The 24,018-nt window shown below is 43.1% G+C and overlaps 1 protein-coding gene across 2 annotated transcripts in view; it reads right to left on the reverse strand.

The window, feature by feature from the left end:
- The window catches only part of SLC2A12 (solute carrier family 2 member 12), a 56,422-nt gene that overhangs the window by 25,459 nt on the left and 6,945 nt on the right, over positions 1 to 24,018 (reverse strand). For both annotated transcript variants that reach the window (XM_073789610.1, XM_033867750.2), the window contains exon 2: positions 9,839 to 11,179. In XM_073789610.1, coding sequence (XP_073645711.1) covers positions 9,839 to 11,179 — 1,341 coding nt within the window. The remainder of the gene's footprint in view (positions 1 to 9,838; positions 11,180 to 24,018) is intronic.

The following is a 24,018-nucleotide window of genomic DNA, read 5'->3' on the forward strand; positions in this document are numbered from 1 at the left end:
TGGCTCTCTCTCATCTATCCCTAAATCACCAGCAATGGGTACCATGCCCAGTGGGTTGTGGTGAGCAATCCACACGTGCTGGACAAGTAAGTGAGCAGATGAATCCCTACCACTGTCTCCCTCTCTCCTCTCTTCGTAATCACTCTAAGATGCTTTCTTGATGGAACTCCTGCCTATTTGGTAGAAGAGATTGGGGGAGGTGATTTGCTGTCACCTGTCATTCAGTCTTCAGTGTAAAGTTCCGCTTGAACTTGTGAATACAAAGGCAGTTAAAGGATGACAGTCATAGCCTCATTACAGAACTTAATATGTGACCTTGGACAAATTCCTTCCATCTGCTCTAATGAAAAGATATTAGTCATGAGATGGAAGAGGAGTTTAATTAATTTATGGACATAGGAATTTTTGGATTTAAAAAAAGCCCTAATAATTGTTCTTTTTAATTAATTTATTTATTTTTATTATTTATTTTTTATACAGCAGGTTCTTATCTATTTTATACATATTAGTGTATACATGTCAATCCCAATCTCCCAATTCATCCCTCCACCACCCCACTCCCCTCCTTTCCCCCCTTGGTGTCCATACGTTTGTTCTCTACATCTGTGTCTCAATTTCTGCCTTGCAAACCGATTCATCTGTACCATTTTTCTAGATTCCACATATATGCGTTAATATACATATTTGTTTTTCTCTTTCTGACTTACTTCACTCTGTAGGACAGTCTCTAGGTCCATCCACGTCTCTACAAATGGCCCAATTTCATTCCCTTTTATAAAAGCCCTAATAATTGTTGTGAAAAGAACAGTCACACACATTTTTCTGAGTTACAGAGACTGTTCTAAGGAGGGCAGCTACACAAGTGTTACCTCAGATGAACTCATGAAATAATAACTTTACGCCTTGGGCTTGGGCTTGGGCTCATCTCTGCTTTACTTTTGAAGCCCAAGAAGAAGAGAAATCATTATGTGGCTCTATGTCCTCATAATGTCAGGACTTTTTGGTTCTACCCTGAAGCTTGAACCACAATAATAAAGTGTTCAGTTATTAGAAGGAGCTAAAATGATCAGGACCACCCCAGAAAGACTGGAAAGTCAAGTTAAGATTTCGAACATATTTTAAAGTGAGAGATGAAGCGTGGAAAACGGAATGTTTCATAAAAATCTCCAATAAAAGCAGTGGGGTATATATTGTGATTTTTATTTGATGGAAGAGTTTTGGTATTAGTTACAGAGAAATGGAGGGCAGAGATTCTTAACCTCGGGCTATGAAACCCCTCAGCAGGCTAGTGAAGCCTACAGATTCCTTCATAGAATAATATTTTAAATGTATAAAATAAAATATATGAGATTACTTGGTACCAAATTTATGCCCCCTCCTGAATTCTAGATTCCAGGGTACCCCATTTATGCTAAAATCAGGGAAACAGATGACCAGAAAGTAAAATGATGTAGGGCATACACTTTAACCTAAAAATAGAAATACTTTTTGACAAGAGAAACTATGTTGTGATCTAATACAATGAAGGAATGTTGTTCTAAGCCAACACATATTTTAAAAGATTTAATAAAGATGATTTAATCTTGCTTTGATTTTGCTTTGGAACAGCAAGTACTTTTCCCTTTATGCCCCTATTTACACAAAGGATTTACTTCTATTACAAGTAATAAACTCTCTAAATGAAATACCTGAGCAATAATCGCATCAGGTTAATACGTTTATAATGCGTTCACGATCTGGTATGAAAATTTGCTCTTAATAAAAATCTTCTTTAAATTCCAACTGGTTCGTGCCAATGCTCTAGAATACAATTTTGGTGACTGAATTGGAATTCTTATGGTATGTTTTCTTTAGAAAAGAAAAAATGAACTGCAGCATGAATATAAACAGAAATGGCTAACTCTTAGCAAGAAAAATAAAGGACAATTATTCAGATCTCTTCTAAAAACCCTAAGAGAATTGACAGTCTCAAGCCACCCACGTGAATTAACTGCTTGTTTTCCTTAGAGGGAATGTTTGGGATTCTGTCTCTGACTGCTTGCCTTCTACCCTCAGGCGTGACTATCCGGATCAGTGCTTGGAACAGCAATTACAAGTTGAAGAAACCGTGAGATGAAGGGTTATTTCCCTTTCCCAAACCCAAACGTCCTTCAGACTGAGATTCTCCATCTCATTAGCATTGCTTTTGTTCTAAGAAACGCTCAAAAAGACTTTCTTCTCCATGTGAAAGCAAAAAGCAAAGATGTCCAAAAAAAATCTGGGACTACTTTTAGATACTCTGTGTCTAAAAGTAGGAATTAGTGAAAGTCCCAAATAACTCTTTACGACCTGACAAAGAAAGGCCCTAAATGCCTCCAACTACTTATTTCTGAGCACTGCTAACTCTCCTGCATCTTTTCTTAGAGGCAAAAACAGAAAGAGATTTTTAAAACTCACACCACAGTTGAGACAGGAGGGAAGGCGGCAAGGCACAAGAATGACATGGCTGTTGAGGATATGACAAAAACTGGTTAGAACAGATTATGTGCAAGATGGTGGAAGATTTGACTTCCAGAGGACCTTGAGCCTCGTTATAAGCTCATTATGAGACACTAGCTATGCTAAATGACATACACACAGGCACCACGACAGTTCCAAAGCCAACCATTAAAGGCCAAAAAGTGGGCCGTGGCCCAATTCCTGGAAATCTCTGTCTCTTCCCCAAAATAGTTGTAATAATCCTTCCACTTGTTAGCCTATGAAATTACCCAGCTCATAAAAACTAACTACCCCATATTTCGGGGCCTCTCGCCTTCTGAAATGGTCCATGCTCTGTCTGTGGAGTGTGCATCTCCCTAAATAAACCTGCTTTCCCACTTAACTTTCAGGGCAGAGTCCTCTTGCCTGCCCTCTTGTATCCTTCACAAGCGTCCTATATTAATAAATCGACTTGCCTATCACTTCACCTCTCACTGAATTCCTTCTGTGCTGAGACGTAAAGAACCTGAGGTCCATTAAATCCTGTGACCAGGTGTGTGGTTTCAGATGGGAGATTGTGGGTTTGAGTCCCCGCCTAAGCCAGAAATTTTGGGTTCAAGTCCCAACTGAAGTGCGGCTGGATTCGAGTCCCACCTGAAGGAGTGAGATTAGAAGATTGTGGGTTCGAGTCTCAAACTGAGGTGTGTGGTTTCAAAGTGACGGATTGTTTTGCAAAAACATGATGGTTTCAGGAGGAACAGGCGCTTCTGTGGCAACCTAGTGTTCCCAGCTTTCCTGGTACTTAGCCTACCCACTAAATAGCTTGACACAGATAAAGAAGCACACTTCAAGATTTTTCCTGTATATTCACCTTAGTTTTAAAGTTCTTCTTTCCCTCTCCTCCTTAGAAACATAAATGTACCCCTGCATGGTTTTCAAACAGATATATACAGTGCTGACTTAAAGGGACAGAAGGAAAAAATGTGAGATGTCATGTCTTACCTCTAAGAGCTTACAATCCAGTAACCACATTCTGGTTAATAAACCAAACAAGCATACAAAAGCAGTACACTATATCATTAAGGACTAAGTTGTATTATCACGTGGTAACTTCCATTTACATCACACACTGTAACATCCAAAACACTTGAACATGCATTAGTTCCCTTGATGCTCACTTATACTCTGTGAGATAAGACAGGTATTATTATGCCCAATTCATGGATTTAGAGAGCGCTTCAGAGAAAATAAATGACTTAAAAACATATAACCAGTAGGCAGAAGAACTGAGATTAGAGCCTAGGTTTTGTGATTTTAAATTCAGGCTCTTTGTAGCCCAGAACTGAACTAGTCTACACTAGAAATAACTAGTAGTTCGTACAAATAAAGACCTTGAAGAAATGGAGTGAATTCATAAAAGAGATAAGACTTTCACTGAGCTTTCAAGATAGGAGGCACTTGGGTAGAGTAGGGGGGAAGGAAAAGAGGCCACAACAGATGCTTTCTGTCTCTTGACCTGGGTGGGGAGCAATGGGAAATAAAAATGCCCAGAGAGGCAAAGCATTGCCTCATGTCACAACGCCATGGGGCATCATTCTCCTTATATCCCATGTGGAATCTATATGTGTTTCTATATGAATGGTAGCCCTGAAAGAAAACTCCACAGACTACGATGTAAATGGTGCCCCTTGGAGTTGTGCAGACGCTCTGATGGAGTTGGGTGGGATGATGGAGAACCTTGAAAATCACACATCTTTTCCCTCCAGGATGAGTGATATAGTCATAGAAAGAGCATGGAATTCGGCTTCAGATGTCCAGAGTTCTAGTCCTAAATCTGTGTGATCTCAATCTCTGAGAGTTTCTTGTTTCTTTTCTCTAAAAGGAAAATGTAGGACTAGGTCATTTCTAATCTTTTCATCTTGAAAGGCATTTGGTTCTTCTGATATGGAAGAAAGTGGGAAGCCGTGGAAGATTTGTGAGCTGTGGTGACATGGGGAACATGATTACTTAGGGAATACTGGTGTGGAGGATGGTTGGGTGTGGGAAAGGCCTAGAAGGGGAAAGAACCACAGGAAGGGTATCCCAGTAATCTAGGGATGAGACTGAAAGGGGGTAGACTAGGATGGCAGAAGTGGGAAGGAAAAATGAACACAGGAACCCTTTGTGAGGGAAAATCCAAGAGCATTTATTTGGTCATTGACTGGATTGGGAAACGGTCCCAGAGCGTCAGACCTGAGTGACTGGCAGAGTGACTACCCCGTGGAAAAGAAAGACAAGTCCCCTTGACATGAGGGGAATAAGAATTCAGCCTCAGCTTCTTTGTGTTCAGCGGACGGTGAAGCATCAAAATGGAAAAGTTCAGCAACCATTGGGAAAAAGGGAACAAGAAGTCACGTGAGGCAACGGAACTGGAGATACGTGACAGTGGTCAGCTCAAGGGAGACAATTAACATTCCTGAGAAAATAAATATGAAAGCTTTTATCATGCATTAGCAAAAGAGTGTGTTTTGGTTTTATAGCTAAAGAAACAAAAGCCAAGAGACAGTAATGAAATGACCTCATGGCTTCTTTAGAACCAGATGGAATGGAAGCTAGTCATATAGTTTAACGAGTAATATCTTAATGAAAAGAAATGAATGTCTATCAGAGAAACTGAAGACAGGATACAGAGGCTTTGACCTTCTGAAATATTTCTTTCCAGATTCTCATCTATTCTCTTAGTCAAGTTTATCACTCTGGCCATTTTGTACTGTGTCAGTTTAGCTAAGCTGGAACTACATTTCCTTCCCTGTGTAGTTCTGGGTAAGGGTTGCCCAGAAGAGAAGTTTGCCTGAGACTTGGAAGGCTAAAGTGACACTCAGCCCTGTGCCTGGGGGGTTGGTGCCCTGGACATCAGTGCAGACTGTACACATTGTTGTGGTCTGCTGGTTCTCCTTGTTGGCATGGGGAGCAGCCAGTGCACCCAGATCCCCTCCTCCAACTTCTCCAAGTACCAGGCCAGGCACATGGGCAGGGCTCTGTGGAGAAGGACATCAGTTTTTCTGCAGGTGGCCTGCGTCATCAGAGTTGACATGGGAGACAGATGTGGGTTCCAGGTTCTTCTTATGGATTCCAGTTTGCCCTAGCAGGGTCCCTTGTCTTTGCTGCCCCCTGCTCTACATCCAGCTTTTCCTCCCACCTGCCCTGCTGACCTGCAGAGACTTCAGGCTGCAACCAGATGCAGAAGCCGCAGGCTTCACAGACTCCACCAGTTTTTCTTGGCGGCCCTGATTAGTGACTTTCTCCTTTGCCTCTAACCGTCCCCTACCAGACCTTTGCTTGCTCAGCAGCTCTCACAGTTATGCAGTGTCTAATCCCTGTAGAGAATTCCTTATCTCATATCACTCATAGCAGTTCTGCTTTTCTGCTAGGACTGCTCACACTGTCTTCTCATCCAGGCCTTTCAATACCTAGCCTCCCTTTAATTGACTGTACTTTGTGCATTTCACTTATTCTCAAGGGATCATTAGCTATCAGAAAAGGGTGATGAAATTTTTTTTTTTTTTCTGTACGCGGGCCTCTCACTGTTGTGGCCTCTCCTGTTGCGGAGCACAGGCTCCGGACGCGCAGGCCCAGCGGCCATGGCTCACGGGCCCAGCCGCTCCGCGGCATGTGGGATCTTCCCGGACCGGGGCACGAACCCGCGTCCCCTGCATCGGCAGGCGGACTCTCAACCACTGCGCCACCAGGGAAGCCCGGGTGATGAAATTTTAAACTTCATCTTAATATCTCTAAATAGGCATCACGATAGACTGGGAACCAATATTAAACCATGGCGTCTGGGGACATTATCTATAGGCTTCCAGTGCCTGGGCTGGAAGCCTCCACAGCACCCAGAACTACCCAGCTCTGTTAACAGAAAGAAAGAAGCTGCTATCTTGTTTAAGCCACTGTTATTTTGGCCTTTATTATAGCTGAGCTTGAATTCCAACCAATATACACACTAAACATTATCTTAATCAGTTTAGTTATTCAAGTAAATGCACATCAAAAACTTCTGCATTCTCATCATTATTTTCCTTCTCTTTTATCCTGTAGCTCAGCCTTATAAAAACTGTTCATGCTCGCTTAGCTAGCAGAGCTTCAGAAAAAGAGAGACTGTCTCTATCCTGCATAAAATGCAGTGGCCCATTAATAGCCTCATGTGATGGACAATAATACACTATTTTCATTCATTCTTTTTTCTAATATATCTTCAAGGAGAGGACTGAACTGACAATTAACAGTTACTATCAAGACCAACACAGTTCTGCCTATTCTTGTCTTGGCCATTTCAGAAGACAAGGGATGTTTTCATGAGAGCAAGTCACTTAACTTCTCTGAGATTCAGTGTCGTCATTTATAAAATTTGGTGAATACTTTTCTTCCCAGGCTTGTTGTGAAGGTAAAATGAAGTACTCCAAAATATGTAAAAACTTCCTAGAGCAGTGTTTGACATAATAGGTGCCAATAAATATTAGCTGAATCTAAAGCTTAAATTATGTATTTTTAAAAATTAGTATAGAATACTATTTAAGGAATTCTAGAAGGTAAATAACAAATAGCCTCCAATAATTTTGTCCAAAATCAGATTGAGCTTCCTGAAAAGGGGAACTCTTGCTCTAATACAATAAAGTATCAAATGGTATGTGAGTGACTGAGGATTTACTGTACTTTTCAATGTTGCCCAAAAATTAAAGAGAAGAAGAGTATCATGAGCTTGGGAGGACTCTTACCATGAATAGGTTGGCTCTGGAAGTTTAAGATCAATGTCTCTCATATTATAATGTGTGTCATGTCATAACTTCTGCCAACCTGAGAGATCCTCTGAATGAAAACAAAGAGGGCATCCTTTTCTTAATTGATCTGTGATATTTCAAAAGATTGGATCAAGAAAACTGATGCAAAAAAGAAATATTTTTAGTTTTATGATGAATATATAGGGAAAAAAAGATGTCAGCAAAGGGAATCAATGGAACAATAAATACCACCTGAAGTTTATCAAGTAAGCAAACCTTATTGATATAGAAAGGTTCACAGACAAGGTTAAGTTGATTCCTTGGTACAAGGTAGCACTCATATCTTGCTCTTCTAATAGACTTTAAAGAGTTTCTGAAAATAACAATTTTTAAAAGGTGCTTACTCAAATTTCGTTAACTTCATGTATCAGAATGGCCACATAAGTATTGTTATTGCTGCATGTTATGGCTCCCCAAAATTCATATGTTGAAACCCTAATACCCAATGTGATGACATTTAGAGATGGGGCCTTTGGGAAGTAATTAGGTCATGAGGGTAAAGCCTCCATGGTGGAATTAGTGCCCTTATGAGAAGAGACACAAAAGATCTAGTCACTTTTCTCCTCTCTCTCTCTCTCTCTCTCTCTCTCCATCCCATACAGCAAAAAGTCTGCCTCTACAAACCAGGAAGAGAGCCCTACCAAGAACTGAATCTCCTAGCACCTTGATCTTGAACTTCCCAGCCTCCAGACTGTGAGAAATAACTGTTTGGTCTCTAAGCCATGGCAACCCAAACTGATTAAAACAAGTGTCTCACAGGTGCACACCCAAGATAATTGAATCTTGAAAGAATGGTAGAAGCCTGTTTCCAGGAAACTGTTCGTTAATGATGTTTATCATTTTCAGTCTTAAGAAGCAGGGTCAGGGTCCAGGAACGGGTCAGAGAGAGCAGAGGTTGATGGTATTGTAGCATTTCCTCTATCTGCCCATGCACAACCCCTTATGGGGAAATCTGTCTACTCATAGGGCGAAAGGAAGGGCCATCTTCTGGACATCAGTGCTTTAGATCATGTAGTCCAGTCTAGCCATAGCTGCTTAGACTAAAACAATCCCTTATGACCTGGCACAGCAAAAAGCAGTGTACATCAGATTCCCTCTATGGAATTTGAATGAATCAGTATCTAGAGACTGATCTCACATAGACGTAGGAGTAGAAACTAAAAGATGAGGAAGCAGAATTGAAGGAGGGGCCGTATCGGCCATGTGCAAGTCCAGTTATTAATTAACTGAGATTAAGCAGGTCAAACCTGCTGGTTGCTGACCAGAAAGAATCAGACACAGGGAGCGTAGCTCAATCCATTCAACCAAAATCTCCTTGAAGACAGGGACAGTATCTGCCTTGTTCATTACTCTTTCCCTAATATTGAGCACAGTTCATGGCTATTAAAACAATTAGTCACTGGGTACATATCATTTGAATGAAGAGTTAAGAGTGGATCACTAGCACAAGCCCTCTCCAGAAACACTGTCCAGCGTCTGGCACCAGAAACCTGCACGTGTTCATGAGATTCCTTCTCCCTCAACACAGCCTATGTCTTCTCATTATTCTTGAACCTCCAGCATTTCCCTTTATGGGAGCAAATTTGTCTGCTCCTTGATCATTGTAAACAAAAGTTTCAATATCAACTCTGTAGGAGAGGAAAGGAAGGAGGAAGAAAGGGAGAGAGATGGAGAGGAATGATAGTGGGAGGGAGAGGTGACAGGTAGGAGTTGAGGGTGGTAGGGAGAGACTACCCTTGATTTTTAAGCGCATCATTTTCTAGTGAGGCGTAAAAAAGAGCCTTCACAACTTCCCTACAGAGAGGTTTAGACTTTGGATGTGAGGCTAAAAGATGAAAGAACTGCAACAAACAACCTATTCTAGCAAACTCGAGTTTGCTCAAGAGAAGTGATTAAACTTTGTCACTGCAATAGACTGACTATATCAAATAAAACAACCTTGTGGCTACCTCCCTGTAGATTGTTTGTACTATGTTCAATGGGAATGCATTGACTCCCATTCTCTTGGTTCATAGACAGAGTAAAGTGCCCCAGGAGGTTACTCTAGTGATCAAATATACTTCAATAATGCATTATCCTTCCCATAATAATCCCTTCTTAATTCCCTTCTTCTTCTTTATTACTGGAATGCATCTACTATTGTGTCTTTAAGAAAATCTAAACACAATTTTTTTTCCTTGCACCTATGAAGAAAGTAGAGAATGATATAGAAGACAATGTCCCAGTCAACTTTGTTTTCATAAAACAATATATTCTCTTGAGCAACAAATATTTTTCAAGGTCTGATTCATTCCTAATCAACTGATATTAAAGTATCCTCATGTGACAGATAATGGGAAACTAATCCTTGGTTGAATACTAGCCCTGCGCATTTCACAAGGCAGATATAAGCCAGCCATACTTTCCTCATTAGCAGAAATATCAGGTGGCCAGTATCATCCCCATCTTCCTTCTAGTAGTTCTATGTATAAGGTACTATAGCAGTAGGATGCTCTGACGGGTCAACGTTAATATATAACATTCATAAGGGGAGAGAGGGAAGGAATGAAAAATGAAATACTTACTTGGTCCTAGACCAATTGAAAATGCAGCAACATAAACAAGCAAGCTGGCCAAGGACAGCCATTTCAAAAAAGCTGGGACGTCCGCAGGGTCCGTGATGACCTGGTACTCAGTTTGGCTTAGTCCAGCATTCGATAAGGATGCCGAGGTCGTTTCTCCTCTCCTATCCAGGTCATTTCTCGTGGGCCTTAGCGAGTTTCTGCTGCGGGAAGCCATCCCTTTAAAGGATTCTCTAAGAGTGTCATTGCTGGCTGACAGGTTACCTGGTCCATAGAGCACAGACTCATCCAAAGACTGGTTGATAGGACTATGGTTTCTGCAGATATTGGTAAAGTTCATATGGATGTTGAGATTCACGATGCCCATGGTTACCAACGAAGCTGCCATCACAGAGGAGCCGACACAGAGGAGGGTTTTGCTCCCGACATGGTCTACAAGCAGGGTGGCCGGGATGGTGCTGAGGACCTTGACAACCCCAACCCCTGTGGAAGCGAGGCTGGCCGCCTCGTTGCTTTGGAAGCCAACGGACTTCAAAACAGTGGATGCATAGAATAATATGTTTGGCTGACCAGTGATTTGTACAAAAAATACCAATGTTAAGCCTATCATGATTCGGGTCCTCATGTTGTCCTTTGAACGAAACAGATCCCCAAAACTGTACTGATATTCATCTTTCAGGGAAGATTTGATCACAGTGAGTTCCTCCGTTGTATCGGAGATGGCTCTCAGCTTCCCGAGAACCTTGCTAGCAGCTTCCTCGTGTCCCTTCATCACCAGAAACCGAGGACTTGGAGGAAGAAAGTACATCGCAATCGCCTGCAAAACTCCCAAGGGAATAACAAGGCCGAACATGTATTTCCAGCCGTGGGAAACATTGGCAAACGCGTAGTTTGAAATGTAGGCAAAAAGGATGCCAATGACGATCATCAGCTCGTTCAGCGACACAAGAAGGCCTCTCTTGTGTTGGGGAGCAATTTCTGCGATGTAGACACACGTGGCGATGGAAGAGAGCGAAATGGAAACCCCAATAGCAATGCGTCCCGCTATGAGAGCCGCATAAGATAAACTGATGATCAAGACCAGGCTCCCAAGTCCCAGGAGGCAGGATGAAAGGATGATGGCGGCCCTTCTTCCGCACCTGTCAATCAGGACCCCTCCGATGAGAGAGGCCAGTAGGGCCCCGATGAGGAGGGAGCTCACAACCATTTCCTGCTCGTGGCAGGTCAGGGCTAACAAGGTTCTTATCTGCAGAAGAGCCCCAGAGATGAGCCCAAGTTCATACCCCACCAGGAAGCCGCTGACAGCAGCCGTGACAGATGACAGGAGAGTAAACATACCGCAACCTACGAGCAGAGAGAAGAAACAGGTCAGTTCTGAATTGTGTCTGATGGAGACTTAAGCTTGTCTAAGTACGTTTTTCATAGCACTGAGTATAAACACATATAATCATAGTCAAATAATACACTAACCAAAACATGAATAAAGAAGGAAAAATCCTTTTTCTTTCATTTTTGGGGAGGAGAGGGGTGGAGACATTTAGAAAGTTATTTCTTCTATTTGTGATGTGATGTTGGTTTTTGTTTTGAGCAGAAAGATATGCGAGATAAGCAGATGACAGATGATGAGGACTGAATAAACAAGAACATGGTTTCATTCCTGCCTTGGTGTTGGAAGAGAAATTCAGAGAGCGTGGCTCCTCGGGTCCCACTGTCTAAGGCAAACCCTTGAGGGCAGGACAGAGAGTGAAGCAGCCTCTGCCAGGATGTGAGCGCCTCCATGAATTCAGAGCTGGGTCAGAAAGAAGGAGGCGGAAGTAGGTGCAGGGAAAGGACCCGACAGCATCCATCACTCACTCTGAGGAAGGAGGAAGGGGCATGGGACAGGGGGAAGAAGAACAAAAGGGGCTTTATATTGTTCCATTCTTGTAGGGTTAACATCTGAGGGAAAATGGTGAAATGTTAAAGTCATTAATTTTCGGTGGTAGGTGCATAAGTGTTTGTTACATGTCTGTAACTTGTCATAACAGAAAGGATACAAAACAAAAAGACAAAGGCTTAGAGAAGAGGATCACAGGTCCAGGAAGCACTAGTTTCCAAGGCCGGAGCACAGAAAATCGCTCGTCCTGTTTTAGGAGCTATGAGATGCCAGGACGTCATGTCATGTACGGGGGCACAGCATGAGCTTGGGGAGGGAGGTGGGAGGGGGCATCAGTGAAAGTGGGTAGGTAGAGAGGGAACACTTCATGCAAGGCCTGGCAGGTCACAGTGACAACTTTTTATTGTATTCCCAATACAGTGGGGTCCATGCCCACTGACCAGTAAGAGGGAAGACACTCTGAGCTTCTTGCTGCTGTGTGGAGACTAGTTGTCAAAAGGCAAGACCGGTAGCAGGGGGTAGTTTGTCGCCTTCGTCTTGACAAGAGACGGTGCCAGCTTGCATTTGGGTGTGAGGAGTGGAACTGATGACAAGCAGACAGATTCAAGAGTTAATTTGGAGGTAAAAACGATGACACTTGCTTGTGAATTGGTGTTGGAGGGTGAGGAAGTGGGTCAGAACCCAAGATGGCCCCCTGGTTTGAGCAGTCTGTTGGGTGGTTTTACAATATTCAGTACCCGGTATGCAGGCTTATGTACTATATGGGCCACAGGTGGACCTAGGGAAGAAGCAGAAGGGACCTGGCTATGGGCGGAGGTGAAAGGAGAAGGGGAAATCAGAAGTTCCATATTAGATTTACTAAAATGGTTTACTTGTTTTACCTGTAAGGTGTTCCGATTAAAATATCAGGTAGTGGATTGAGAATACGGATTTGGAACTGAAGAGGTAAGTCAAGGCTGGAGAGATGTATTTGGGATCCAGCAGTGTGTATTTGGTATTTACAGCTACAGGGACGGGAGAGGTCACTTAGGGAGACAGAATAGAGGAACAAGAGAAGCAAGACGAGGACGAGGACCTAGGGAATGCCAACATTTAGAAGGGGAGGCAAAAGCAAAGGCGATGGAGAAGGAGCAGAATGAGATGTGTGTGAAATGGACTAGAAACGTGTGCTTGGACACACAATTATCACAAGCTGAGCTAAGGCTGTTCAACTATGCCATTGCTGGAGTAGGAGGTGTGATTTAAAAATGCCATTTAGGGCTTCCCTGGTGGCGCAGTGGTTGAGAGTCCGCCTGCCGATGCAGGGGACACGGGTTCGTGCCCCGGTCCGGGAAGATCCCACATGCCGCGGAGCGGCTGGGCCCGTGAGCCATGGCCGCTGAGTCTGCGCGTCCAGAGCCTGTGCTCCGCAATGGGAGAGGCCACAACAGTGAGAGGCCCGCATATCGCAAAAAAAAAAAAAAAAAAAAAAAAAAAAAAAAATGCCATTTAGCTTTGGTGAAAGGAGCAGGTCAGATAAAGGTGATCTGACATCGCCTCTCACCACAAGTATCCAAGGTATTTTACATCTCTGGGATCCTGATGGCATGTGGAAAATGGGAGACTTCAAAAATAAAATTTAAAAAGCATCAAATATTTACATGGAGGAGCAAATAAAAATGCAATAATCCACAATAAAATAAATTTGGTGTATGAGCATTGCGAATACAAACCATTAAATTGAAACTACATCAGCAATTTAACCAGCTAATCAGAAAACAAATATTTAACATCATTACACAGCAGGCATCTTCCTAGGTACTGGGAGATATCTATATATATGTACAGATATCTCTCTATATATGTATCACAATGAAACAAAACAGATGTGGTTCTTGCTCCCCACGAAACTTAACATTCTAGTGATATCTCTATTTTCTATTATTTCTTATGTACTCTTTTAATTTTCACATGCAAAATGACTTTGAAGTACGTTCATGCTCTCAATTTCCACATATTCTTTTTTCTCACTTGATCTTAAAATCCTCAACAACAAATTCTTCTACCACAGGTGATCTGAGTCAGATTCTCACATTTGGATGAGAATATCACATTGCTCCGTATCCCTTCTTGTCATCGTTCTTTACACCTAAGTTTGATGTGCTGATTAGGGTGTGTGCTCTGGTGGTTGGTCTCCAATATTCAGGTTGGAGAAATAAGCGGCTCTGGAGAATGGGGCACTTGAGAGGCAGGTTGAGTGAGGCACCCCAGAAGCAGATTTAGAGGGACAGAGCGTGGCATGGGGTACTGAGTCAAGGACACGGGGGAAGAGATGTGAGAGCTGTGTGAGTAGCAGAAGACAGTCTTTGCCACCTTGTCCTTCTCCTTAGCCTTCCTTAGTTTCCCCGTTTTGTTGGATGGGAAATAGTGCCTCCCTAGAAAAAGAAAGACCACTTGAGATACAAGAGTTCCTTCCTTTGATGCTCTATTATCTTACTTTATTTTTATTTTTACTTTTTTAAAATAAATTTATTTATTTATTTATTTTTGGCTATGTTGGGTCTTTGTTGCTGCTCGCGGGCTTTCTCTAGTTGCAGTGATCCGGGGCTATTCTTCGTTGTGGTGCGCGGGCTTCCCATTGTGGTGGCTTCTCTTGTTGTGGAGCACGGATTCTAGGCACATGGGCTCAGTAGTTGTGGCTCGTGGGCTCTAGAGAGCAGGCTCAGTAGTTGTGGCACACGGGCTTAGTTGCTCCGTAGCATGTGGGATCTTCCCAGACCAGGGCTCGAACCCGTGTCCCCTGCATTGGCAGGTGGATTCTTAACCACTGCGCCACGAGGGAAGCCTTCTATTATCCTACTTTGGAGAGAGTCGAGGCCGTGGGTTAAGGAGGAAAGGGGATGGGGGGGAAGGGTGCAAGTCCCAAAGCCAGCTTCTTGTGGTCTTGGGGAAATATCCCCTGACAGAAGAGAGACCCAGCTTTTTCTTCTGCTTTCTGGACTTAGCTTCATATGCCTAGTTCTTTTATCCAGGGTTCATAGGACACTGACAGACTGGGATGTGTGCAAAGGGTCTGGAAATCATCCTGGTTTGTCAGGATCAGACCCTCTTGAGACCCAGCAGCTAGCACTGAGTATAATTCTTTAGAGATAAAATAAAATTGTCTCCATATGAATAAAAAATTCTCTTTACAAAATTACAAGTTTTTAAAAATTATATATCACAGTATTATCTATCTATCTAGGCAATTTGCCTTCAAAAGCTTATACAGTTGCACTAGGACATTCTATGACCCTATACTCACATAGGTTGGGGGGAGGATACCAACGCAGGTTGTATGCTACAGAATTAAGCTATGGTCTTTACTGACTGAATTTTATTTGAAGGATATATCTTCCCATTATATGCTTTAAGGGCTACTGACCCAAACTAGCTTCCCCACTCATCTCATGACTGCTTTTTATTACTGCTGAGGTTCCATTGCAGCCCTCAGGCTGTCCATTCAGGATTTGGAATTCTAATTCAGTGTGGAAGGCTAGACCCTAGCGCTTCCAGGATCTCAACCGTGTGACACCTTAGGACTTCCATCATGGGAAATTTTCCTGCTGCTATTTTACCATATAAATAAAATGAAGAAAGACATAGAGTGGGTTTTTCTTTTTCTGTGTCTACTTTTTGGTTGATGATGATAGAAGCAGGATGCTATCCTCTGGATGCCAGAAAGTAGAGATGACGTTTCCAAGAAATCTGACAGAGAACGGAGGAAAGAGAGAGGATGTCTGCCTAAACACGAATGGCAGAGTCTGGGGCAGCTGGGTGGACTGAGGAGAAGCAGCCAGCACTACAGGGGAGAGGAGGGTGAGGAATCATAATTAGAGCCTTTTCAATAAACATCCAGCCCTGAAGCCAGTCCGCACTTGAAGTTCATGGTGAAGTTTAGCATTCCTGGCGATTTGGATCATGGTCTCGATCCACGACAGCCCTTCTTTACATCCCAGTGTCCCCCCAAAGATGCCATAGGGAATTCTCAGCCTTTTGTGGACATCACGGAAGTAGAAACTATCTAGAAACTTGCAAGTGGTACCCACAGGCTCCTGGGTCATGCCTACCCTCTGGGTCCGGCTGCTTTGTTAGACCAGCCGTGTTCCTTTTGATGCGATGATAATTCCTTAGTAAGATAATAAAGTAAAACTGTTCCTATTGAAGATGTGATCACAACTCAGAGGCTTTATGCAAATGAGCACTGAGACCCACATCCAGGGCACAAAGGACAGGCAAGCCCCACTGGCTAAGAGGCTGCAGCCGCTTTCACAATAGCTGCATTGTCTCCTGCTCACGGTGACTCAGACAGAACCACAACTTTAACAGGCAAGCACATGAAACACTCCATTTTTCACAATATTTGAGTTTCTGCCCACTTTCTTCTTTCCTTTCTCCCCCATGTGCCTATTCTAGCGTAGGTACATAATGGACACACAGCAAACGCTTGCCAGAGGACTGAGTCCTACAACAGACTGGAAAGCAGCGTGCACACACAGGTCTTTTTTCAGCAGGCAGCCAGGTCATTATACAACTTGACCAACTGTGAAGGCGTCACACATTTCAAAGACCTCCTACTTCATGTTTTGCTCGAGAAAAACTTGCAGTGGCCCCCAAATGGCCTTGCATTTGTGTTCTCCTCTTTCTTTGCTCCTTCCCTCTGAATACCTTTAATCCCAATCCATCATTCAAGAGTCATTTCAAGTGCCACCTCCCCCATGATGACTACCCTGCTCTGCCACCTTCTGCTGTCCCACCCCAGCCCCTCTGCACTCCTGCTGTGCACAGAATGTAGGGTTTCAGATATATGAAGGCATACTTCTGTCACTCATTTATTGACCTGTTTGTCTTCCCCTCTTACACAGAAAGACCTTGAAGGCAAGACCCCACTTTCTTTTTTTTTTTTATTATTTTTATTTTTATTTATTTATTTGGTTGCGCTGGGTCTCAGTTGCTGCAGGCGGGCTCCTTAGTTGCAGCTCTAGGGCTCCTTAGTTGTGGCATGCAAACTCTTAATTGCAGCATGCATGTGGGATCTAGTTCCCTGACCAGGGATCGAACCCAGGCCCCCTGTATTGGGAGCATGGAGTTTTAACCACTGCACCACCAAGGAAGTCCCCAAACCCTGCTTTCTTTACATCTGTATTCTTACCTCTAGTCTTTGGCACAAGGTCAATCCTCAATAAATATCTGTTGAGCGAATAAATAAATGAATGAATGGTAACAGCACTGCAAATGCCAATCCTTGGTCCTCTCTTCCCCATGGTTGGTCAACAGACTAAGGTTAATACCTAGTATGACTTAAGGGTTAGCACCTGGAACTTTATATTTACATAAATGCTTAGCATCTGAACAACATGCAATCAGTATTTCTATAGCGCTTTCAGCACTGTTATTAGCCAGTTAATGTGGCACCATTTGCAGGGACTCTAAAGTGTTCCATTGTCACTCGTATATTTATGTTTTATTTAATGTCAGCCCCATGCACAGGCTTGTTCACTAGTCACTCAGATTCCATGTTTAGCAGTCTCCTTTCTGGGGACCAGGTTTTCACGTCCCAACAACAGTCTTCAGGCACAATTCTCAGGCCTTCTGCACCACTGGTTGTTTCTGGAAAATGCCTGCCCTTTCCCAGACTTGTGTTTCTCTTCATGCTGTTGTCCCTCATTTACGGCACGTGGCACATCTGGCCTCCCTCCTTCACAGCTTAGGGAAACCTGAGTCTCTGAAGATCCGGCTCAAATATCCCCCCTCTACAAAATCTTCCAGACTGCCTCTCTGTGGTTAGCATTAATCTCTCTTCTCTCTTCTGCCTTTGTGTCCAGGGCCTTACAGCACTCTGGATTAGTCTGTCTCCTGCTTAGATTGGGAGTCCCTTGAGAGTAGAGTCTGTATGGGGTCCACACAGGACCTGATGCCAGAGCTCTGCAGAGGCTATTGGATGCCCGGGAAGGAGAGCGCTGGCTTAATCAGATAGCTCCCTTGTTCAGAGGGTGAGAGGAGAGTGTGGTGTTGTGGTATGGTGTTTCCAACAGCTGTCAAAAGTTCCAGATGCTGCCTCTTGGCCTTGGACCATGTGTGGTACTCCCTGTGATGCTAAATATTGGGCACTATCCTTTATCTAACCACCCTCCCCCCACCTCTCTCCGTACCCCCATCCTCTCCTTAACATGCAATGGAACTCAGAACAACAGAAAATGTGGCCTTCCTCTATACCTACTATTTGGACTTTCTAGGACAAAAAGGTAGGAACTTTACTTTCTTTCCTTTTATTTTTCCAACCCCAGGTAGTACTTTCACAGACACACTTTTCTGAAACTAATCTTCTCCAAATTCTGTTGACTGGGGAGGTATAAAGAGGGGGCGTAAGGACACTTCCCTGCATTTTGCTCTGTTGTTAACACTCCTTTTCTGCCTGATTCCTTGTAGGACTTTCATTCTTTTCTTTCTTTCCTTCCTCTCTTTCATCTTTCCTTCAATTTGAAACTTGCACCAGGACAAGTCAGAGTACTTGTTTCTTCTAAATTTTTTTTGCTACTGGTTGAGTTCTCCTACTCAGAAAAGATTTCCTCTAGTATTTTGAGGGGTTTTTCCTTCCCATTTGTTTTGGAATAATAATTTATATGTTAGCTAAATATATTCATTTCCTCATCTCTATCTTATTGTTCTTTTTATGTACATCCTAGAATAGCTTCTCTTATTTATCCTCTGAATCACAGATTTCAGATAATAATTCTGCTCTTGCAGTTTTAGACTCTGACACTTTACACATCTCGTATTAGGTCTATTAGCATCTCTGATCTCAGCTAGTTCCATCTTCACCTCAATTTACTCTTATCACCAGATGTTGTCGTGCATCTCTTTTTTCCACAGAGTCCACTTTTTTTTTAATTATAGAGAACAGAAATCAGATGCTGTCCAAAATGTATTTGTTTCCTGTAAAGAGAAATCTTAAAACGCATGCTTTGCCTTTGTATTTAAAATGTGTCTGACAATAACCAGATTGCCACATTCTCTTTACCCAGCCCCCAAATCATTTATGATATTTCTGATGGCAGGAAACCAAAAACCTGCAAAACATGGGCATTTATTGTTTACTTTGTGAGAAGACCAAGTTGAATTTGGTGTCTACAAGGATTCACACTCTATGAATCCTTCTGTTCCTGCCTCCTCAGAGGGTTGGCTTTTGTCCCCAATCTGTCACCGTATGTGCAAGGTGGCTGTCACAGCTCTAGATATTAGACGCTTTCACAACCAGACTCAAAGGCAGCAGACAATGGAAGAAGGCTTAGGGCAAGGGGTTATTCCCATGTGCCTCTTTCCTTTTATCAGGGAAGGAACTTTTCAGAAGCACCTTGGAAGATGATGGGGTTCAGGACATGCTACCCCAAAATACAACCCCTTGGCATATTGAATATTTTAAGCTGAAGGAATTTGAGAAAATGCCAGTTACAGGAAGGTGGCTCTAGCCTTCCCCCTGCCCTTCCCCCCGAAGCAGGTCATAAAACCCTCATGTGAGAGGTGCTCTCTGTTATACCCAGAGGAAAAGAACATCCTTATCTCAGAAGACAAAGGGGCACCAAGAAGAATTCAAACAAACAGGCTTGCTAAGTTTCCCCTGGCTCACTACACTTACCTCATACTCCTTGACCTGTCATATTTTCATGACTGTCCACTGTTCATCAAATCTAGCATAAAAATACTCAGGTTTAGTCATGTCTTTGGGTCTTTATTTCCTTATGAAGGTTTCCATGTCACATAAAACTTATATTAAATAAATATGGATGCTTTTCTGTTAGTCTTTGTCAGTTTAATTTTCGGACTCAGCCACAGGCTCTAAAAAGGTTGAGGAAAACTTTTTCCTCCCCTACAAAGACTTGCCCTAGTGTCTCGTTGACCAGAACTAGTGAGTTCCACAGTCAAACTTGGCTGCAAGAGAGACTAAGTGAGTATCTGAATCTTCTAGTTCTCCAGATGGGAAAGACCAAGAAATAAGAAGGAAGTTGGAAAAGCTGTTGGGTTTTCAGTGTCTGACACACCTTAGTCTAGCCACCCAGCTGCAGTTGGAAACTCTCGTAGTTAGACTTGAAGGAGCAGTTGATGTGCACAGCTGCTAGCCAAATTTCTGATGTCTGGAAGTTATTTTTCTGGAGTGACCCCACTGGACTGAGAAAGGAATTTTTTTTCTTCCACTTTTTGGTCCCCTGACTATGAACAGACTCTCATTTTTTGCTTGTCATAAACAATACATGCAAAATTACAACTTCTAGAATGTACCATTCCAGCGGCTCATTTGGACTTTGTCTCTTCTTAACACTGATTTCACATTCTAGAATGCAACGAGCCAGTCAGAGTTGCTGAAATCTTGAAAATTGTAGCCCTTGAGAGATATAGAAAGAGAAGTGATGGTGACAGGATAGAGTGGGAGGAATTGGACTATGGAGCAAAACCTTCTGACCCCCCGAAAAAGCAGCTCCGGGGGAGTCTGTGGAGATGTCATCCTTTGATTGATGAAAATTCTCTCATTAGGGGTGCTGAGTGAGAGTTTGTGGAGAGCTAAAATATTACCGCCCTAGTTTATACATTAGGTCGATATTTGCATTTTATTTAGGGATAAGTTCTAACTCATTGATGAATATATCTGGCTTTAATTCTATTGTAATTTTGCATCTCTTTCCATCTTTTCAAGGGGATTTTCAATAGATAGTTAAGAGGGGGTGAATCTGGAGAACAAACCAGCAGCCATTTTACCCAGAGGCCTCTGATGTCTCCAGAGATTTTCATCGTGTGTGAGTTGCGGTGAGCGAGGGACTTTTGAAAATTGGCAAAGTCTTCAGAAAGGATCCTCATCCCATCAATGATTATTAAACATTGGGAAAAATAGTAACATACATATTTGTACTTCAAGATTTCATACATATGTAGATGTGACTGAAAAAAAAGGTCTTAATTCAAAGTGCGAGTGAATGCAGAGTAGCTTTCTGTCATTCTATATTTTCTAATCAATAAATATAAAACTGTGAAAACCATTATGTGAGAATTTGAAGTTGTTTTTCTATTTAAAAAGGAGTCTAGGACTTCCCTGATGGCGCAGTGGTTAAGAATCCACCTACCAATGCAGGGGACACCGGTTCAAGCCCTGGTCTGGGAAGATCCCACATGCCACAGAGCAACTAAGCCCGTGCACCACAACTACTGAGCCTGTGCTCTAGAGCCCACGAGCCACAACTACTGAGCCCACGTGCCACAACTGCTGAAGCCTGCATGCCTAGAGCCCGTGCTCCGCAACAAGAGAAGCCACCGCAATGAGAAGCCCGCACACTGCAACAAAGAGTAGCCCCCGCTTGCCGCAACTAGAGAAAGCCCGCATGCAGGAACGAAGACCCAATGCAGCCAAAAATAAAAATTAATTAATTGATTAAAATAAATAAATAAAGGAGTCCAGGTTTTTCAATTTAAAAAAGGAGTCCAGGTACTCAAAAATGGTTGAGAATCACCCTCAGTGCTTTAAAAATTCTTTAGTTAAGGAAATGAAATGCAGAAAAAATAATATTGTAAAGCCTGTGGATGTAAAGTTCTTAGGAAGAGCACTTTATTTACTAAAAATGAATACCTAGAGGGCCATCTCAGGGCCAAGGGGAAAGCCCGTGCGTCATGTTGGTAATACAGTGGTGGGCTATGGGACAGAGAGGGAGAACAGGAGAAAAGGCCAAGAAGCAAGAATTTTCGTGTGTGTGTGTGTGTGTGTGTGTGTGTGTGTGTGTGTGTGTGTGAGAGGGAGAGAGAGAGAGAGAGAGAGAGAGAGAGAGAGGGAGAGAGAGAGAGAGAGAGAGAGAGAGAGAGAGGGAGAGAGAGAGAGAGAGAGATCAAGAAAGAATGGCCTAGGGCTTCCCTGGTGGCGCAGTGGTTGAGAGTCCGCCTGCCGATGCAGGAGACACGGGTTCATGCCCCGGTCTGGGAAGATCCTACATGCCGCGGAGCGGCTGGGCCCCTGAGCCATGGCCGCTGAGCCTGCACTTCAGGAGCCTGTGCTCCGCAACGGGAGAGGCCACAACAGTGAGAGGCCCGCGTACCGCAAAAAAAAAAAAAAGAAAAGAAAAGAAAAGAAAAGAAAGAATGGCCAACAGAACCCAGAAACAAGATAAATGAAAGAAAAGGTCAGGAGAGTTTGTCAGGTTCTGGGGGATGGGGAATGAAGACAAGGGAACAATAGTGCAAGAGGCCTGTAGCTTTTAGAAAAGTTGGTTTACAAGAAATTTCCTATGGTGGATTTGACAGGAGAATTTTATGAATGGGCCCACCTAATATTTAATTGCACTATAGCTCTCTTCAAATTGTCAGTAAGAATCGACAAAGTACTTGTGTGAATGGGATTTGAGTATATGAAGGAAAAGGGCTGTAATCCACGCATGGATTGGAGCAGGGATAAGAGAAAAGACAAGCTGCAGGAACTGAAGGGCAAAAATCCAGGGGAAACAGCAAGTTGGTGCAAAAAGTGATCAGAGGGTTTCCCTGGTGGCGCAGTGGTTGAGAGTCCGCCTGCCGATGCAGGGGACACGGGTTCGTGTCCCGGTCCGGGAAGATCCCACATGCCGCGGAGCGGCTGGGCCCGTGAGCCATGGCCACTGAGCCTGCGCGTCCGGAGCCTGTGCTCCGCAACGGGAGAGGCCACAGCAGTGAGAGGCCCGTGTACGGCAAAAAAAAAAAAAAAAAAAAGTGATCAGAAACCACAAGACTCCTAAGGTGTACTGGGTGTGTTTGAGGATGGGCGAGGGCAGAAGAGCAAGGGCAGGCTTTGAGCAAAGTGGAGGGCGTGTGGATTTAACGTTATGGGGGCTGGAGCTACTTTTGTTTAAATATTAAAAGAATGGTGATCCCATAGAGCTGAAGGGTTTACAGCCATGCAGGTGGAGCTTTCCAAGATTCCCTAATTCTTTCACCACTATCATCACTTTCAGAAACTTTTCTTGATTTCTATAAACCAGTAGGATCTCTTCCGAAGAATTCCTCCTTTCATGATACTTATCACACAAAGGTTTCATAACATGGTCCCTACTTACACCTTCAGATGTTTTCATAACCCTCTTTCTCCTGCTTTGAACTCTGTGCTTTCATCAGACAAAAATATTCATAGTTCCCTGAATGTGTTTGTACACAGCTTGTATACAAGCTATCTTCTCTGCTTAGAATTCTCTCTGTAAATCTATTGGCCTCAGTGATACTTTCTTGACTCAGCTTAGCCATGCTGTCTTCCAGGATCCTTCAAAAACTGGCTGAGCTGCCCCCTGTGCTCTACTGTGGCATTATGTGTCTGACCACCTCCTCCCTTGTAGGTTTCCTGATCTCTTCTCTCTCATCACCAATTGTTAGTAAGTATTTGCATCGCATGAATGTCACTGGTTCACCATTGGACCCAGGGTCTAGCATCATGTCTGATTTCTAGGAGACACTCAATATTTGCTAAATGATTGTCTTGTCATTATTTAGACTCTTATGTCTCTGATGACTTGGTAAAACTTATGGACCTGGATAATGTCTTAGATATCTTTCTTTTTGTTTTTTTACTGTGAAGTATCCAGCACTGTACCTCTCACACAGTAGGTGGTCTCACACAGTAGGTGGTCAATAAGTATTGCAGAATTAAATGCTCTTTAGTTCAGCTCAACAAACACTTCTTCACTCACTCACTGATTTAACAATTAAGCATGTACTCCATGGCAGTACTGTCTTGGACACAGATGGCAAACAGTTTCAACTATATGGACAATGCAATCAGCACGGTGGTCAATCCAATCACAGTGCTGACACATTTCCTAGGTTACAAGATGGCTGTACTTGTGCCATTTGCATGTGATCCCTAATGGAAATACAGAGGAAAAGGCATAATTCCTCCCTCTTATGAGCTACACAGTACTTTCTAAACACTTGCAGTTAGCTCAGAGCTCTGATAAGTACAAGAATATATATTTTATCTGGGAATTTATAATCTTATAGAAAAAGACATGTCACATGGAAAATTAGAGAATAGCTAAAACAGAATGCAAAAAAGTTCTGAAAGGCGTATACTGGGTACCCAAATTCACAGATCAGATCATGGAACAGACCAGGCAGTAGAAACATTGGTGCTGGATGGTATTATCATTCAAGTGGGCAAAACCCTGGCTTGGATTTAGGATACTGAGGCTTGGATCTCTGGGCTATTATCCATGCTACATGGAGCAAGTCACTTTGCTTCTCTCCCAGAGGTACCTTGGCTGAATGCTGAAGGTACAATCTGGAATCAGAGCGT

Source organism: Tursiops truncatus, chromosome 12 (assembly GCF_011762595.2).
Source record: "Tursiops truncatus isolate mTurTru1 chromosome 12, mTurTru1.mat.Y, whole genome shotgun sequence".
In the NCBI taxonomy this organism is placed as follows: Eukaryota; Metazoa; Chordata; class Mammalia; order Artiodactyla; family Delphinidae; genus Tursiops; species Tursiops truncatus.